The 17,114-nt window shown below is 37.1% G+C and overlaps 1 protein-coding gene across 1 annotated transcript; it reads left to right on the forward strand.

Annotated features, from left to right (window-relative positions):
- The first annotated feature begins 2 nt into the window (after positions 1–2).
- Positions 3–16,546, forward strand: mecp2 (methyl CpG binding protein 2). Its single transcript, XM_073819088.1, has 3 exons — positions 3–99; positions 5,237–5,605; positions 10,059–16,546. Exons 1-3 carry the CDS (start codon positions 68–70, stop codon positions 11,266–11,268), a joined length of 1,611 nt encoding a protein of 536 aa, XP_073675189.1. The 5' UTR covers positions 3–67; the 3' UTR covers positions 11,269–16,546.
- Positions 16,547–17,114: the final 568 nt, after the last annotated feature.

A 17,114-nucleotide genomic window follows, 5' to 3' on the forward strand; every position in this document is an offset into this window, starting at 1 on the left:
GAGGAGGGTGAGGGGTACCCACAAAGATGTTGCGTGATTTTTTGGAAATTTATTTATTTAAATAAAAATGGCCGCCGCAGAGAGCGGAGAGGAGAGACTGTAAGTGTGAATCGCATCCATTCCCATTGTCACGGATTCCAATGTCAGGCGTCGCGAGCGGCGATGGCGTAGGTTTTGATCGTCGCTGTGATATTTTGTCAGGCAGGCGCAGGCTGAGCCGAGGGGGGGAAATGTTAGCCGCGCTAGCCCGCGAAGGCGTTGAGAATACGTCACTCGTATTTCTCCCGCTCTTTTTCCACGATCAGCGGACACTTTGTGCGGCACGAGAGCCGCGCACTTTAGCCCAGCGTGTGTTTGGTGTCGTTTTCTGACGTGACTTCAAAAACTCATCTGAAATCTGGAGCGAACGGCTGCCTGGGGGTTTGGACGCACACATGTTTTGTTTTGCTGATATTCGCGCGAATGTTACGGCGCTCCCGTGTTGTTTCATTCCGAGCGCTCGCTAGCTGTCAAAAACAGCAGACTGAAGTAAGTTAGCTTGCTTGTGGCGCTGCAGGACAAGCCAGGGGACCGAAATGAGATTTGCTCCAGATAGATCTGCCTGTCCTGGCGTGGAATGGCTTGACTTAAGTGCTTAGAAATGAGGTTAACATGCGTTTTAGTTCATTGTGCTGTGCATCATCAGGTACCAAGTTTGCATATGCAAGCAAGTTGGCCAGTGTGCTATTTCTCTGCCTGATGTCACCGTGCGTGTGTCTCTTGTGTTGTTATTGCTGCTCGTTTTGCCCCTGCAGCATGCGAACCGTAGAACTCCAGGTGCAAAACGCACTGTTGTGCTGCTCGCATCACTGAAATAGATAACGTTAGTCAGCTCGCTTTAGCAATGCACAAGGCACTCCCATGTGAGAGCAGGCTGGTGATATTGTTGAGCTGACTTCCGGTAGCCAGCTAACGGATCAGCTAGCAGCATCATATTTGTCTCTCTATGTGTGTGTGGTCGACCGCAGGGGGATTTGCACAAACTGAGTGACATGCAAGACACTCTGCCTCATGTCTTCTGCACACACTTGTGACATGTCTCGAAGGCTCAACTTGCATCCTGTGCAACTTCTTCCTGTGTTGCATGCTCCATGAATTCATTGCAAGGGAACTGGCTAGATGAAACATTTTGTTTGCCAGCCGTGCAATATTTTATAGCTTTAGTATTTTACAGTTGAACATTTATTATGAATTTAATTTGCTCTCTAAAATGTTGTTTTGAAATCCACTGACAGTTTTTATTTTTCAAGTTTTAAGGTATTATATGTGACCCTGGACCACAAAACCAGTCAAAAGGGTCAGTTATTTAAAATTGCTGAATAAATACGTTTTTTTATGATAGGACAATATTTAGCCGAGATACAACTTTTTAAAAATCTGGAATCTGAGGGTGCAAAAACAGTTCTTAGCAATGCATATTACTAATCAAAAATTACGTTTTGATATATTCACAGTAGGACATGTACAGAATATCTTCATGGAACACGATCTTTACTTAATATCATAATGATTTTTGGCTTAAAAGAAAAATCAATCATTTTTGGCAATTGCTACAACTATACCCATTATACTTAAGACTGGTTTTGTGGTCCAGGGTCATATTATATGTAACCCTGGACCACAAAACCAGTCATAAGGGTCAATTTTTGGAAAATGGGATTTATACATAATCTGAAAGCTGAATAAATAAGTTTGTTATGATAGGACAATATTTAGATGAGATACAACTCTTTAAAAATCTGGAGTTCTTAGTAATGCATATTACTAATCAAAAATTAAGTTTTGATATATTCACGGTAGGACATGTACAAAATATCTTCATGGACGTGATCTTTACTTAATATCCTAATGATTTTTGGCTTAAAAGAAAAAAAATATCATTTTGGGCGATTGCTACAAATATACCCATGCTACTTAAGACTGGTTTTGTGGTCCAGGGTATCATGTTAAATTAACATTACATTCTAAAGTAGAAAAGCTGAAAAAATATTTTCTGGTAAAACAGACCAGTAGGCTTTGTTTTATTATAAACAATGGGGCAAGTTGATTTTTCACCATCGTTATGGAAGTTCAAATAAACACCGTCACAATCTCTCGTCTCTGGTTTTCAGATATCAAATGTTCATTATGGTTAAACATGATCCTTGATTGTCCAACATGGTATAATTCTTCTGATTTGATAAGGTTACATAAGAAGAGCTGTCTAATACACATATTCATTGATTTCCAGCTGAGGTACAAGGCCTTTGGCGTCTCCTGTGAAGCTCATACTTATTACTAAATTGAACAGTCAACGTTCATAATGAAAACTTAATTATGACCAATACCAATTAGCTTCCATTATGTTTTTTTAATTGACTTGCCCCCAACAAAGTAGTGGCTTAAAGAAAACTTAAAACGTGCTGGTGTTCATCTCATAAATGGGTGGTTCATGTATAAGGTCAAATCTATAAATTATTCCATGGCTAGCAAACAGAATATCTCATCTACGCCGAATGATCCAGTATCCGCCCTAGCAATAATTTCATGGAGCATGCAATACATGTTGAGGTTGTAAATTAATTAAATGTGAATGCATAAAGATTTTAAATGAGGGATATTGTATATATTAGGTCATGTTAGTGGATGTATCAACATTTTTAATAACTTAATTGTCTTAAACTCATTTTAGGTGGTCCTGCAGTGTGATTCATTTTACAAATATTGATGAAATGCAATTCCATGTAGTTTTTCATAGCATGAGTGCATAACATATATGCAAAATGTACTCAGAGTGAGTTTTGCAAGTCATGTGAACTTGCCAAAAATGTTTTATGTCAGAAAATAACACAATTGTCCAGCTAAAGTGGTGAATTGATGAAGGTTTTGCTTAAAATTAAATTTTTTTTGGATGGTTTAATAAAGTAATTATAGAAATGTACCTTCACAACACGTGCTCTTCAAAAGATATCAATCAAGAAGTCAAGTGCATGTTACTGAGGATGTAGCGCAGTCTGGTTATTAGTTAAAACACCGGAAGTTTTAAGAGTGTTTTATTTAAAAGTCAAATAGAAACCACTTTGTCTCTTTCGTTTTACTATCATTTTTGATCCTGAATGCTTGGAGGATTCTTTATCTCATGCTGTCAGTCCTCTTTTATGTGTCACCAAGCATTTAAATCATATTCAGAGTTGCCAGATCCTCAATATAACAACTTCATGTTGTAAAAAATGTGAAAACTAAAACTGGTTGATTTTAAGCAAAACAGCATTGCGTTCTAAATGATGTTCATTGCAGAATAATATGGAAATACGTACTTTGAGACTTGGGAGACAGACTTGATTACATTATTTGTTGCGATTTCCATTTCTATATAAATGTTTTGGTGTGGATCATTTTAGGATTATGGATAGCGTAGTTTTTCACTGGGAATTTGACTTAGATATTTTTAAAAAGAAACAACTTTAAATTAAACAACTTACTTTTTCGCCGACTTCTACAGAAGCACATATGATATGCTTATGATAAACAATCTTTAAGCTTTTTAACATTTTATACGGTATTGTTTAAAATCAAGCCCACTTTGGTGAAAATGTGATTTCTGCGTTTGGAACCCAACTGTTGTGCTCTACTGAAGTTTTAAAAAATGGTAAAATTGCATTGTGGGAAATGCTACTCCACATAGTTAGCTCATGGTTTATAGTGCAGATTAAATATTTTAGCTAAACTTTACATGCATACTAAGTGCAGCATGTATACTCCTAAATTGGCTAAATGGCATTCACATACACTCTTAAAAATAGAAGTGCTTCAAAAGGTTCTTCACAGCAATGCCATAGACAAACCATTTTTTGTTCCACAAAGAACAATTCAGTCAAAGGTTCTTTAAAGGACCATCTCTTTCTTACCTTTTTATAATCTGAAGAACCTTCTTTCGCTACAAAGAAACTTTTGTGAAACATAAAGGTTCTTCAGATGTTAAAAGTTCTTTATGGAACCATTTAGACAAAAAAGGTTCTTCTATGGCATCGTGAAGCACCTTTATTTTTAAGAGTGTGTACCTTTCTGTGCAATATAGTATGACAAGGTGCTATTTCATACACATCAACATTGAATACTCTTGAATGAATGTTTGTTTTTAACTTGTGTGCTTTTAAGGTTTGGTGATTCTTGTTGATGTACGGAAACAAGTCAGCGATTCTTTTTGCAGACTCTTAGTGGTTGTTTAAGTGACTGTAACGTAAAACATCAAAGTACTACTTCTTTTAGCTTTATGTACCTGTTAAACTTTCTCAATGTGTTCAATGCTTGACTTCGCCTTCTGAATTTCAAAACTGTACTGTCATTGAATGTGACAACATTTGAGCTTAAAACATGTGGGACCTGTTACAGCCTCCACCCTGTTAGAGTTGACTGTAAATGTTAAGAACATCTCAAAAATGTGACATTTAATTCAGCGTAGCTGTGAAAGTTTTGTAAACTGAAACTAAGCTGTATTGTAAGACGGCAAGTTCCAAATAAGTCAGCAGCATGTTTTGGTTAGTTATTGCTTTTTCTTTGCTGTAGATGTTATTTAGTTCACGAGGTATATTTGTTTTCATTGTAATTGTGATCATTGTGATGGTCACTACTAAAAACATACGTTTTGAGAGCAATCTGACAATTAAGTCTAAGGCGAATGAAGTTGATCATTAACTTCTTTTGTAAAAAAGACAAAGAGTTTGTTGTCGCCTTGAGGGACAAGCCACAGACAAGTGGGAAATTCCTCCGTCCCCTAAAGACACAATGATTCAACCTCCACGTCAAGGTTTTGCTTGACACGGGCCTCTCAACACCTCCGGGGTGATTTCCGTGTGTCTGTAAGCAAATTGAACATTACGATATTGACACATCCTAGACTCAGGTTTCACATGACGTCTGAAGATGTTAAGATGCGGATTGCATCATTTTATTTGGTTAACCGAGTTTTATGCTTACGCTTCAAATTCAGGCCACATCTCGCCTGCACGTTGGTATTTAATAGAGCTTGTGTGATCTGAAAATGAGCATGCTTTGAAGCCACAATATTGAATGTATGATGACAAACATGCAATCGCAGCACTCCTGTTCAGTTACAAAAAATAAATACTTCATAGACAAGCGTTTGACTTGAATACAGGCCCGTAAGGCTGTCATCCTGTCTCAGTGTGTGCCACTTATTTTTTTGTGTTGTCAGCAGAGGTGAGGACAAGAATGAAGACCAGGAGGGCCCAAAAGACAAGACGCAGAAGCAGAAGAAAAACAAAAGGGAACGGCAAGATGTGGAAAAACTCGAGGCCACAGTGTCCGTTCCTCCACCCCTGCCCCTCCTTACGCAGGGGGATGTTGGACAACAGACGGAGGCAGGGAAGTCTGAACCCGTTGACCCTGAAGTTGGAGCTGCTCTCAGCGCTCCAGAATCTTCCGCGTCGGCCAAGCAGCGGCGTTCCATCATTCGGGACAGAGGCCCGCTGTATGACGACCCTTCACTGCCTCAAGGTTGGACGCGCAAGCTGAAACAGCGCAAGTCGGGGCGATCCGCTGGAAAATTTGATGTCTACCTGATCAAGTTAGTACAAGTTACAGGAAGTTAGTGCTTTTTTTTTTGTTTGTTTTGAGAGCAGCTGTGATGATATTCCTTTCATAATACTGCTTCCAAATGACACATGCAACAAATCAGTCATTGTTAAAGTTAAGTTATTGTGTTTGGAGAGTCTTTGACTGCTAATTTTAGGGAAACGGCATGCTGCAACGCAACAAAACTTAACCCTTTTAACACTGGAAGTACCAGTTAGGGCCTCATTTGATATGTTGTATTCCCCGTTTACATATATTATGAATTGTTTATTTCAATCTTATTTGTTATATACTTCTTTACTTCTGGTTTCTGGCCTGTAAACTTGAATCACTATATATGTAAACTAGTGCTGTCACTAATGATTATTTTTGTAATTGAGTAATCAGTCGATTATTCTGACAATTAATCGAGTAATCGGATAATTATGCTTTTTTTGTGGTAATTAAAACAGACCTAAGCGAACAATGGCATTTAAAATTTATAAAATAGCAATAGGCAATAAATATTAGTTCAAGTGATGTATCAAAAGCAAGTAATCATATGGTTTTATTGAACAAAACAATTTAACTACGTAGCGTATTATAAATAATAGAACTAATGTACATTATGCATTATAACAAATAACTGCAGATGGTGCCAACGGCCTGATGATTGTTTTTACACTTTACTGCGCAATCTGATTCTTGTTTAATATTGACTAAACAACATTTTATTCAGATGTCCACTTGATCATTAATATTTGGCCATTTCTTTACGGCAGAAATGCTACAGCCACTGTAATTTACTGAATATGTGGAAATCAAAACGTGTAAACTCTCCTGGTTTCTGGCCTACAAATTTAAATCATCTTTTGTTTTTTACTATATGTTTGTAAACTAGAGCTGTAACGATTATTTGAGTAATCGAGTAATCAGTCGATTATTCTGACAATTAATCGAGTAATCGGATAATTATGCATTTTTTGTGGTAATTAAAACAGACCTAAGCGAACAATAGTATTTAAAATATATAAAATAGCAATGAGGCAATAAAAATTAATTTAAGTGATGTATCAAAAGCAAGTAAATTTAATGTTTTTTTTTAAACAAAACCGTTTAACTACATAAAGTATTATAAATAATAGAACTAATGTACATTATGCATTACAACAAATAACTGCAGATGGCGTTAATCATTAATATTTGGACATTTCTTTACAACAGAACTGCTACAGCCACTGTAAGTTATTGAATACGTGGAAATCAAAAATGTGTAAACTCAGAGGATTTGAGCAGATATTGATGTATTCTCCTGTAAATGATAACAGTTCATAATAAATTTGATGTCTACCTGATCAAGTTAGTACAAGTTACAGGTAGTTTTTTGTTTTGTTTTGTTTTGAGAGCAGCTGTGATGATATTCCTTTCATAATACTGCTTCCAAATGACACATGCAACAAATCAGTCATTGTTAAAGTTAAGTTATTGTGTTTGGAGAGTCTTTGACTGCTAATTTTAGGGAAACGGCATGCTGCAACGCAACAAAACTTAACCCTTTTAACACTGGAAGTACCAGTTAGGGCCTCATTTGATATGCTGTATTCCCTGTTTACATATATCATGAATTGTTTATTTGAATCTTATTTGTTATATACTTCTTTACTTCTGGTTTCTGGCCTGTAAACTTAAATCATCTTTTGTTTTTCACTATATATGTGTAAACTAGTGCTGTCACTAATGATTATTTGAGTAATCGAGTAATCAGTCGATTATTCTGGCGATTAATCAGGTAATCTGATAATTCTACTTTTGTTGTAATTAAAACAGATCTAAGCAAACAGTATCCTTTAAAATATATAAAATAGCAATGAGGCAATACAAATGAGTTCAAATTAAGTATCAAAAGCAAGTAATCAAATGGTTTTATTGAACAAAACTATTTAACTACATATCGTATTATAAATAATAGAACTAATGTACATTATACATTATAACAAATAACTGCAGATGGTGCCAACGGCCTGACGATTGTTTTTACACTTTACTCCGCAATCTGATCCTTGTTTAATATTGACTAAACAACATTTTATTCAGATGTCCACTTAATCATTAATATTTGGCCATTTCTTTCTGACAGAAATGCTACAGCCACTGTAATTTACTGAATACATGGATATCAAAACGTGTAAAATCAGAGGATTTGAACAGAAATTGATGTATTCTCCTGTGTTTGCCTAGGTTTATAAATGATTTACATTACAAATCTAATGAAGTGGCGCAGGTTGTGTTCCCAGTTTAACGTTATAATAAACCCAAACTCAGTAATTTGCAGAGATGGAGTTTGAGACGCTCCACATTTGTAAATGATAACAGTTCATGTGGAGCGCATATAGTAAACCTGCATTGCATATATTTATTTAATTGAATCATAGATTTTGTTGTGAATTCACAATAGCATTATTCTGTATTTTTATTTTTAAATTGATTTATTACATCATGAAGCTTTGTAAAACGGTCTAATAATGCGTTTCATGTATTCTCGTCCCTAAAATGTGCCATTTCCGGTATTTTGCCGATTAATCAACACAGACAAATTGCAGTCAAGGATTTTTCAAAATCGAGTACTCGAATTGAATCGAGAAATCATGACAGCCCTAGTGTAAACTAGTTTTGACCCATACAAAGCCAGTTTTATACTAATGTTTTAAAAAAGAAACCTTTGTATTTTATTTATCGCTGAAATCTTAGAAAGAATGACAACAATAAAGAAAAATCATTCTAAATTTCACACGTACAACTATCAAGATAACAGCACATAATCACAATATAGTTGGAATCACAATTAAAATTATTTTTGACAGCCAATCAGAATCCATTCTGCTTTACAGAGCTTGAGGATTTAAAGTAGCAAACGTCGTAAAGGCAGCATGTGCTTATAATAAACAGAGCGTTATCGTGCACTGGTGTGGACGCTAATACAGTTATCTCTCTCAAAGTGAGCTGTCTTTTAATCACAGATTTACAGCTGATTTGTCTGAGGTCGCTAGTCACTTCCAGTGTTAGACATGAGCATGTGTAACAGGTCCCAGCAGTATTTGAAGAATGATATAACAACTCAGTTGTTGTTGTTCAATAAATACAAATTACACGTATACAGAGAGAGTTGTGGATTACACTGTTCGGGGTCACAGAAATGTGTGTTTTGGAGCTGAATATGGATTTATTTATGAGATTTGTTGTGTTGTATGGCTAAATAATTCACTGTTGTCAAGTCTATTGTTCTGCCAAACAATTTGACATAATGAATAAGGGTGCATGCCGTTCAACACTGATCGATGTGTCACGGTTCCCACAACCTTCTTTGATTTCATTTTATTCTTATTAAAAGGTGCTTGATTAAAAATAATCGAAATCAAAGAAAATATTTGTATTTGGACTGCAGATTTGTATGATTTACTTCCACCAACACTGTTATTTTCTTTGATTTCACTTTTATTAAAGAATGTTTAATAAGAATTAAAGTGAATTTCAAGAAAATATTCATATTTGGATCACAGGTCTGATTTACGTTGCATAATGCTTTTCCCCCCTTTAATTTCATTTTTATTAAAAGGCTGCTCAATAGGAATAAAAGTGAAATTCAAAAAGATATTCATATTTGGAATCTATGATTTACTTGTGTGGTTAAAAATTCTAATTTATCACATAAACTTTCTCTGTAACACTTTACAGTAAGGTTCATTAATCAGTTACTTCAGTTAACATTAACTAAGAATGAACAATACTTTTACAGCTTTTATTAATCATAGTTAATGTTAATTTCAACATTTATTAATGCATTATTAAAATGTGTCTCTGGACCACAAAAACAGTCTTAAGGTGTATTTGTAGCAATAGCCAACAATACATTGTATGGGTCAAAATTATTGATTTTTCATTGATGCCAAAAAACATTAGGATATTAAGTAAAGATCATGAAGACATTTTGTAAATTTCCTACCGTATTTTGATTACCAAAACGTTTGATTAGTAATATGCATTGCTGAGAACTTCATTTGAACATCTTTAAAGAAGATTTTCTAAATATTTAGATTTTTTTTTACACCCTCAGTTTCCAGATTTTCAAATAGTTGTATCTTGGCCAAATATTGTCTTATCGTAACAAACCATACATCAGTAGAAAATTTATTTATTCAGATTTTACATTTCAATTGAGCCTTATGACTGGTTTTGTGGTCCAGGGTGACAAATCAAGTTGTGCTTGTTAACATTAGTTAATGCACTGTGAACTAACACTAACAAAGATTAATAAATACTGTAATAAACATTAACTAACATTAACAAACATTAACAAATGGAACCTTATTGTAAAATGTTACCACTTTTCTTCATTGTTTTCTCAAAACAACAGCCATCAATTTGTGTAATACAAAATATATTGTCTTTTTTTTTTTTTTTTTTTTCAGCCCAGAAGGGAAAGCCTTCCGTTCCAAAGTGGAGCTTATGGCGTACTTCCAAAAGGTGGGCGATACCACCACGGATCCTAATGACTTTGACTTCACAGTTACTGGCCGAGGGAGCCCCTCTCGCAGAGAAAAGAGACCGCCAAAGAAGCCAAAAGTGGTCAAACCCTCTGGACGCGGGAGGGGTCGGCCAAAAGGCAGCGGCAAGGTACGGCAGGCCACGGAAGGGGTGGCAGTAAAGCGTGTCGTAGAAAAGAGTCCAGGAAAACTCCTTGTAAAGATGCCCTTTGTGGCCCCCAAAACTGAACCAGGGGCTCCAGCGGGGCAAGCGCCAGTTGCCAAAGTGCGCCGAGGGCGCAAGCGGAAATCGGAACAGGAACCGGCGAGCACCCCCAAAAAACGTGGCCGCAAGCCAGCAGTCGCTTCACAGACGGCAGTGGGGGCGGGCTCAGCCGCGGCCTACGCCGCCGCGGCCATTCTCACCGCTGAGGCCAAGAAAAAAGCTCAGAAGGAGTCTTCCGTAAAGCCTGTTCAGGAGAGGGCACTTCCTATCAAGAAACGCAAAACCCGAGAGACTTTAGAGGAGTTGGAAGGATCCACCACATCCACGACAGAGACGTTCACACCAGGGATAGCAAAACGACTGACTGCATCAACTGTGACCCCTACAGGGGAGGAGGCAGAAACGGGACAAAAGTCTCACAAGCATCCCGGCCGGAAGCACAAAGAGGCGTCCACGGATCCGGGGAACGGCAGCAGCGGCAGCGGGACGGCAACAAGCGGCAGCGGATCGAAGAGTCACAAGAAGAGAGATCAGCGAGGGCAGCACTTTAAACACCACCACCATCATCACCACCACCAACACCACCATCTGCAGGCCATGCCGCCCTCCACCTACACTCCACAGGCTCACCAGCTCTCCCTGGGTCACTCCACGCAAGGGGGGCCACCTGCGGCCATGGAAAACGAACCCCAGGACTTGAGCACCTCCAGGCCCAAAGCAGAGCAAGTGGCCTGCAGAGAGGAAGCCAGAACTGATAGAGACGCTCAGAACGCAAGCAAGATGGCCTCCTCTGACCTGAGAGGGCAGCAGACGTCTGTGACGGGGGACGGCAAGGAGCTGAGAGACATTGTTCCTCCCTCCGCCGTCCCGAGGCCGAGCCGAGAGGAAACGGTCGAGTCCCGGACACCAGTGAGCGAGCCAGTGAGCTGACTGACTAAGTGGCTTCGCGTGCGAAGAGTCAGAGGCGATCGTGGCGAGACGAGTGATTTCTCGTTCTTTTTTACTGAGGAAAAAAGAAAAAGGAAACAAAAATATACAAAAATGTAAACGTACTTAAACAAAAGGCAGCTGTTGTGTCTCGTTCTCTCTGTGGGTTGGACGCGGGGCGATAATTCTCTTGCTTCCGGATGAATTCTCTGCTAACCTTTTTTTCTTTACGGTTTCCTTTGATTTCCCACTATATCTTTGTATTAGTATATCTTGGCACTCACCTAAACCAGTTATTCCTTTGTCAGAGCTTGTAGGACGTAGAAACACACTCAAGTGGTAATGGATGCACAAGTCACACGCCATAGTTGTCGTAAATCAAAAATGCTCTCGAAAGTACTAAAATGCCTCATAGTCATGTCATCTCAACCCTAGCAAAAAGGTGTCCTATCAGTGTGTTCTTCCTTTTGTGTCTAAAACGAAGGGGCAAATCCGACGGCGAGCTGAAGAAAAAAAAGGGCCACGTTTCCGATCTCCACCTTTCCATTTGAGTCGGACGCAGCTGTTGCAGCATCCTCACCTTTGAAATCAGACGCTAGCTTAACTCTGACAGAAAAGAACTTCCTAGTTGTGGGTTCGCGGCAAGCTGACATTTCCAGCCTGTTGACCTGTGAAGATCAATTGAATTTGGTAGCATTTCCTTTTTGAGTTGGTATTTTTAGCGCACATCTATTAATTACCAGTAGTTTGATTAACCCAATCACCTGTTTCGGAAAAATGCCTGAGAAAATGCGACTAGAGCTGAAAAGCTCTGCTTTTCATTTTCTCTGGTGGGCGAGATAAAGCACAAATGTATTTGTTAGGGAATATCGAAAGCACAGTCCAGTGTAGCATCTGGAGTAGATGTCAACTCGCGAGAAAAGAAATCTGTTACGTTTACCTGCTTTTTTTCCATGAAGTCCTGGCCTTGTGTTTCTGCGACACAAATCCCTTACAAAAAAAAACAACAAAAAAAGCATACCGTTTCAAATGTAGCTTTTGGTTTTATTGTGTGTGGTTAAAGACTAATCCCATAGAGCTGCTGTTCTAAAACGATTCTGACGGGGAAGTTAATAGATGGCTATATTTATATAATGTCTTGTCAGGATGTAGCTGTGTCAAATGCATGGGTTGCTGATGTTTGCGTGCTTCGCGTGCTATTTATTATTACAGTACTCCGACATTGTCTTTCTTGTACATAAAGCCAGGTTCAGCACTAACGATGAGGGTTAAACGTTATAGATACATAAATATTTTGAATTATGAGTATTATGAGACATTACTTGGCAACAAATGAAGGAAAAACTAACTTGCATACATTGTACAAGACCATGCAATCATGAATAGTTCTATTAGTTTTTTTTAAAGCCTACTTTTTCAAAATGACATTTGCAATCAGAAAGGAGGACAGCAAATCACAGTTGTTCGAGATTGGACATGCTAAAGATGTCTTGGTAATTAATTTGATTGTACCTTTGGGATGAAACAGAATCCTAAGGAAATCAAGAACCAAAACTGAGGAAGTTCTTCTTTGTTGATTATGTAGAATTTATTAGGATTTTACGGAAACTTTACAGCACTTTCTCTGTTTCATTTTCGTTTCTTCTTCTAGATGAATTGCACCTTACTTTTGAAAGACTTCGAATATTGGAATTGTGAGAAGCCTACCGATTTATTTGCATATATTTTTTTCTGGTTAGCTTTGCACAGACTTCTGTTTCATGTCCGGAGGTTGTAACTTTCTTCAGATGTGTGTTAGCATAGAATGCATGTTCAGTGTTGTTATAAAGAGCCATTCTTTTTGTTTAGATTATCATGCATAAAGGCTACATTTACACTTACAGTAGTGTTGGGTCAGAGCCCACCTTGTCAGGTCCGAGTCAAGTCAAAAAAGTTTTGACTTTTGTCAGTTGTTTTTTTTTTTAATGTCTTGTCATCTTAATTTGATGTTTTATTACTTTTTTGTGTGGATTCGACTGTACTCAGTAAAAAAAATCCTAATGTCAGAATCTGTATCAAGTTTGAATACAAGTCCACCCCAGTTCATTTAAAAATTGCAGTCTGAGTCCAAGTACCACAACTCTAACATACAATATTTGAGTCAAGTCAAAATAGTCCTTTGTCAATTGAGTTTTTTAAAGTCTTGTCTTCTTAATGTTGTTTTATTAGTTTTGTTTTGTGGATTCGACTGTACTCAGTGAAAAAAAGTCCTAAATGTCAGAATCTGTATCAAGTTTGAATACAACCACCTGAGTTCATTTAAAAATTGCAGTCTGAGTCCAAGTACCACAACTCTAACGTACAATATTTGAGATCACATATTTATGGCCAGTAATGAGGTGACAAAAGCAGTTAGTTAGTAACTGTCCTGATGTTTGACCGTTACCATGCCACTCTATGTGCTTGTCAAATCTAATCTAAATAAAATTTAAATACATTTATATATATATATAAAACAATGATCACAGACCTCTTGGTCTGATGTCATCACAGATGATTATTTTATATTCTAGATATTGCCATTTTAAATAATCCCAGAGAGGAATTGCTCTTTTTTCCCCCAAAGTATTGTGTTCAGTTTTGTCTGTGTATGAAATCTTATACATTGTGCATCATCACTGACATAAATGCTGACAGATATGTACTACTAAATCTTAATCAGTCATAACAACTCAGCACTTGTTCAATCCGATAGTTGTTTTTGATATTTGCTGTCGTTTAGAGATTCAAATGCATGCGAGAAAGAACTTACCAGTTTTTTTTTCCAAGTGTGTTGTAGAGTAGCCTCGTTGTGTGGTATCTTCAATACGTTTAAAGAAAAAAAAAATATTTTTGTGGCTAAATGTGTAGATTAAATTAGAATCGACAATCACATATTTATTTTTCCCCTCAAGACTTAAGACTGAAAGCGTCTCTATTCTCTTCCTCCAGCCTCCCGCTCCCTCGACCCTCACGGGGAAGAGGCACCGAGAATAAAAGAGCGTTTCCGCTCCGAACAAGGGCTATGTAATCATTTCAAGTAGTCAAAAGCAAACGAAGGAAATGGATTTTTAAGTCAGAGGAACGAACGTAAAAAGCAAACTCAGTTAATTGCTTGAGGTCAAACAGCAGACTTTAAGTGTTAAAGTCAAACACCACCGGCTCGCGCTCTGTCCTCGGCAGAGTCTGAGCGCTCACTTAACCGGCGGCTGACGTTGTGACCTGTCTGCGGTGAACGTCTCCCTGGTCTGGCTAAATAAACTCGAGCGGGAGATTGGAGGTAGACAAACGGATCCCTGTACCGTAAACTCGGCAAGCACATTCTAAGTTACAGGTTATGAAAAATAGCGAAGGGACAAAACCTCCAGACATGAATTGAAGTGACGACTCAACTCTGGACTCACAAGCTGCATCAGTCTGGCTGAAACAGAAAGGGTAGTGCCTTTATTTTGGGAGACTTACTAAGGTGGTAGAAGTGACCTTTGATTCTAAAGAAACACCTTTATCCCAATGAAGCAACGTGGAAGGTGACTTTACTCAAACGCTTGGATTTTCTTTGGTCATTTTTCACAGGTAGAACGTGCACTGGTGTGTGTGTGTGTGTGTGTGTGTGTTGTAACTAGGGTTTCATTGTTAATTTTTCTTTTATTCCATCGGCTGGGCATTTGTGTCCACCTAGAAATGACGTATTGTTATAAAACCCTCTGCTTTATGAACTTCTTGCCTTTTGTAGCGCTCAAAGCCCACTGACAAAAATGGAGCCCTACAAATGGGTAAAGACAGAGTAAGATTACTTTTGTTATTTATATATGTTGGTTGGTTTGTTTGATTTCCTCCTTTGTTTGGGTTATTTGTGCCTCTGGCAGTGAAATATGCTTTGGAATGTCCTTGTGTCCCTGTAGCCAAAAATACATGCTATGTACGTGAACATGTATCAATATGCATGATTACCATTAGAAGATAGGACATTGCTTGCCCTTTACTATTATATATAAGATGTTTTCAAACAGCACTCCAAGAGCTGAGCCCAACCACAACAAATGAATCCGAAGGGTTTCATGCGGTATAAAATACTGAATGTCTTGTTTATAATGAAGGTCGTGCACTTCGGTCTGTTTGATATGAACAGATTTGTCTCATTGAAGTATTTTCTGAGTTTGGGCTTCAAACACCACTACTTGTAGTGGCTAGAGTAGATTTCTGTGTTAGATTTATTTTTATTAGTAGAATTACTTCTCTCTTTTGTTTTTCAATTACAAATCGAACATTGGAAATAGACCGTTTTATCTTCATAGCAATAGTATGATAGTATACCCAGCAGATCGGATATGAGTTTTCTCCTTTGTGTAACAGTAGGACTGAAGTAAAAGAAATTTACCCTTACGACTAAAACGCAGCACTTTGAATCGTGCAAGGAGGACAATTTAAGGTCAAATGAAACTATAAGAAATAGATTCCAGTTCCACCGTGGTAGAAAGTTCATGGTCTATTTAACATAGTCTTGTGCCTTGAAGTTTCAGTAATAGAATTTATCTTTATACTGTAGTTGTATTTTTATTCCGAGTCCTGTGTTTGCCTCTTGTTGGTATTCAGTGCTTTGGATGTATTAAGGATTTATAGAGATCAAGAATATGTTTGCCTTGCTTTATTTTCTTAATTGAGAAAAAAAAAAAACGGATAACATTAGGGAGATGTACTTGGGCAATATTGACGATGTAAAAAGCTATAGGATTTTGATGTTTTTTCATCCCTGATATGTTGAATGTTTCACAGATTATTGAGTAACGTGTGTTTGTTGGGAAATATTCTCCATTTTAACATGACCATCCAAAAAAAAAAAAACCCTTGGCCTCAAACATAATCTTCCAATCACATTACATTTTATGACAAAAAAACGTCAACCTTGACCGGATGGACAACGAGTCTAAGATCTGCACTTTATAAAGTATGTTTCCCGGCAGGACACCCATTAACTTTTTGTATGTATTTTTTACCTTTGTCCAAAGCTGTTTTGTTTTCATATTATTTTTTAATTTAGTTTTAAATAAAAGGGATGGGTAGTATGTATCTAAAAAAAAATGTTATTTTAACCAAACAATCCTACAGACTAGGTGTCAGTGGTTATTCACCATCTGCCAAGCTAAGTCCTTGCCTTCCTGAAAGTGAAAAGTATAGTTTGTGTCTACTTTTATAGTACTGTGTTACTGTATCATTTGTTTGCCGTATGTAACAGATACACAATAGTAAACAACATTTACCTGCTCTCTGTCTAAAACATTTATTTGACTCACAACAGCAGTGTTCGTGTTGGTATCTTATTGTAAGATTAATCGGTTTTTATTAATCATTGGAGTTATCTACAATGGAGTAATGTGAGAAAAAAACATGAACAAAAAAACAAGGAAAAGTACTGGAGATTGTAATCTGGAAAGCAAAATCGACCTTTCAGTTTCACTTGGAGTTTTTCTCTCAGGTTTTGCTTTAATAGTAAGCAATGTAATTTTAATGTCTTGTATGCACTACCAGTCAAAAGTTTTTGAACAGTAGGGTTTTATTTTTTTTTTAAAACCAAGCCTGCATTTATTTGATCCGAAATACAGCAAACGCAGTAATTTTGTAAAATATTTTTAGTATTTAAAATAACTTACATATTTGAATATATTGAAAAATTTCATTTATTCCTGTGATCAAAGCTAATTTTTCGGTATTCTTACTCCAGTCACGTGACCCTTCAAAAAACATGTTGAAAACATACTTTTATAAATAGAAAGATTAAACTATTTTTTGTGCTACATGTTTACTTTTATGTGGCATTTATAATGTTACAAAAG

The sequence above is a fragment of the Garra rufa genome, chromosome 15, assembly GCF_049309525.1.
Source record: "Garra rufa chromosome 15, GarRuf1.0, whole genome shotgun sequence".
NCBI lineage: Eukaryota > Metazoa > Chordata > Actinopteri > Cypriniformes > Cyprinidae > Garra > Garra rufa.